At 44.3% G+C, this 1735-nt stretch overlaps 1 protein-coding gene across 1 annotated transcript in view; it reads left to right on the forward strand.

Annotated features, from left to right (window-relative positions):
• The first annotated feature begins 1055 nt into the window (after positions 1-1055).
• Positions 1056-1735, forward strand: part of LOC137431708 (signal transducer and activator of transcription 3) — a 41568-nt gene continuing 40888 nt past the window's right edge. The window contains exon 1 of the mRNA XM_078769568.1: positions 1056-1199. Coding sequence (XP_078625694.1) covers positions 1080-1199 — 120 coding nt within the window. The 5' untranslated portion in view covers positions 1056-1079. The remainder of the gene's footprint in view (positions 1200-1735) is intronic.

The raw sequence follows: 1735 nt of genomic DNA on the forward strand, positions 1-1735 counted from the left end.
ACTCTCGAGAACGCAGGTTGTTTACACTCATTCCCCACCGCAGCAAGTATACACACCCCCACCCACTCCCCCCACCCCCCCTTCATCCAAGGCACACCAATGACTGGTCACAAAGGTCCTAGCCCCAGGAGTCACACCATTCACAGTTCGAGGGCCTCAGGCATCTACGTCCTGACGCCCCCCGCCACAAGTCTCCACTCCCAAGGCATTCACATATCCCGGCCTTGACAACAAACCAATGCCTGCCTCCTGCCTGCTGACTGATAGCTGTGGGGTAGGAGTCACAATCCTGTTGGTGTGGGGAACTGGCCATGTCACCTCTTCACCGTTCCCAGCCCTTCCAGTTCCACAAAGGGGAAACAAATATATGGGAATCCTTAGTCTTGATATGTCTAAATCAGACAACGCCCGTCCCATTGTGGCCGCCACTCAAGACTTCTTCCTTACCTTAGATATAACTGCATAAAGTTATAACGTCACATGAGCATACACAACCGCTAAGGCTTTAATCTAATTACTACCCGCTCACAATTATGCTGCTATAAATTAGCAATTGGTCACTGGTTTAGACACCAGTACAAATTTTTATTCTGGACCACAGGCATCAAAAAGCTACATTTATCAATCTTGAAAATAGTTTCAAATGGAGCACATCACCACCATTAGAGCATTTAATTTGGATCAGATATGGCAGTAAATGCTAATTGTTGCTTCCAGCTTCGGTCCTGAGTTTGAACCCCAGCCGTTTAATTAACACCAGGTGGGTTACCTTAGCCTGTCACCCTTCCAAGGTCAGCAAAATGAGTACGAGCGGACTGGTAATAGAGGGCATTGCTTCAGCAGCACAGCCACACCCCGAGAAAATAATGATGCAACCAGCAGCCATAGGCGGCACAGGAACTATGAGCTTGCCGGCTCGATGACACATCCATCTCTACCCCATTATGAATCCTGTGCGGTCACGGGGAACTTGGTAGTCTTAACAAAATTTTCAAGTACCTTTGGCAAAGTATTTGAGGCTTCAACATTTGGCAAATTTTACCCAGATTTTTTGTACAGTTGTCAGACATTAAGGAAGCATGACAGGGTTGCTGGTTTGTCTGTTGCAGATGTATGGAATGCAGCAACAACAGCCTGAAGTTCCCAGCAAAGTGAAGCACATTGATCTGAGTATTGAGCATATGAGGAAGAGAATGCAGGTAATTATGGATGTGCTTGTATAGCGGTGCATTTATCAATTTTGTCACAGTGAGACCTGTTACAATTTATTACTGAGAGAACCTTGGTGAACCAAGTGACCTGCCCAACCTTTTTGTTTTTGTTGTTGATTTAACTCGCATTTCTCTACGGGTATGGAAAAAGGAATTTCTGCAATCTGAACAACTGGTTTTCCATTACCTGCTATCCATCACTTTGATTCACCTGCAGCTTCAGCTTGTGCACCTGAAGTTATGGGGAAAATTAAGTTGAAATTGCCACTTCAAATAGTTCAGTTTTTAAAATGTAATAATGATAAAAATATTAATTATCCAGTAAGTTAACTTAATTTTGTTCCTTTGATAACGTAGCAAACATTAATGTCTTGTCAGATCAGATCATGAGCCATGCTCTATACAGAGCATCGGTGCTGAAAAAGCAGTTTATATGGCTAGGGTTACAATCTTGGATGGGTCGCCACTCCGACGCAGAATGTCTTTTCCTCGACCGAATTAATCCATCGATCGATGAGCTTTGG

This window comes from Myxine glutinosa, unplaced genomic scaffold, assembly GCF_964187855.1.
Source record: "Myxine glutinosa unplaced genomic scaffold, kmMyxGlut1.1 SCAFFOLD_3150, whole genome shotgun sequence".
Lineage (NCBI taxonomy): Eukaryota > Metazoa > Chordata > Myxini > Myxiniformes > Myxinidae > Myxine > Myxine glutinosa.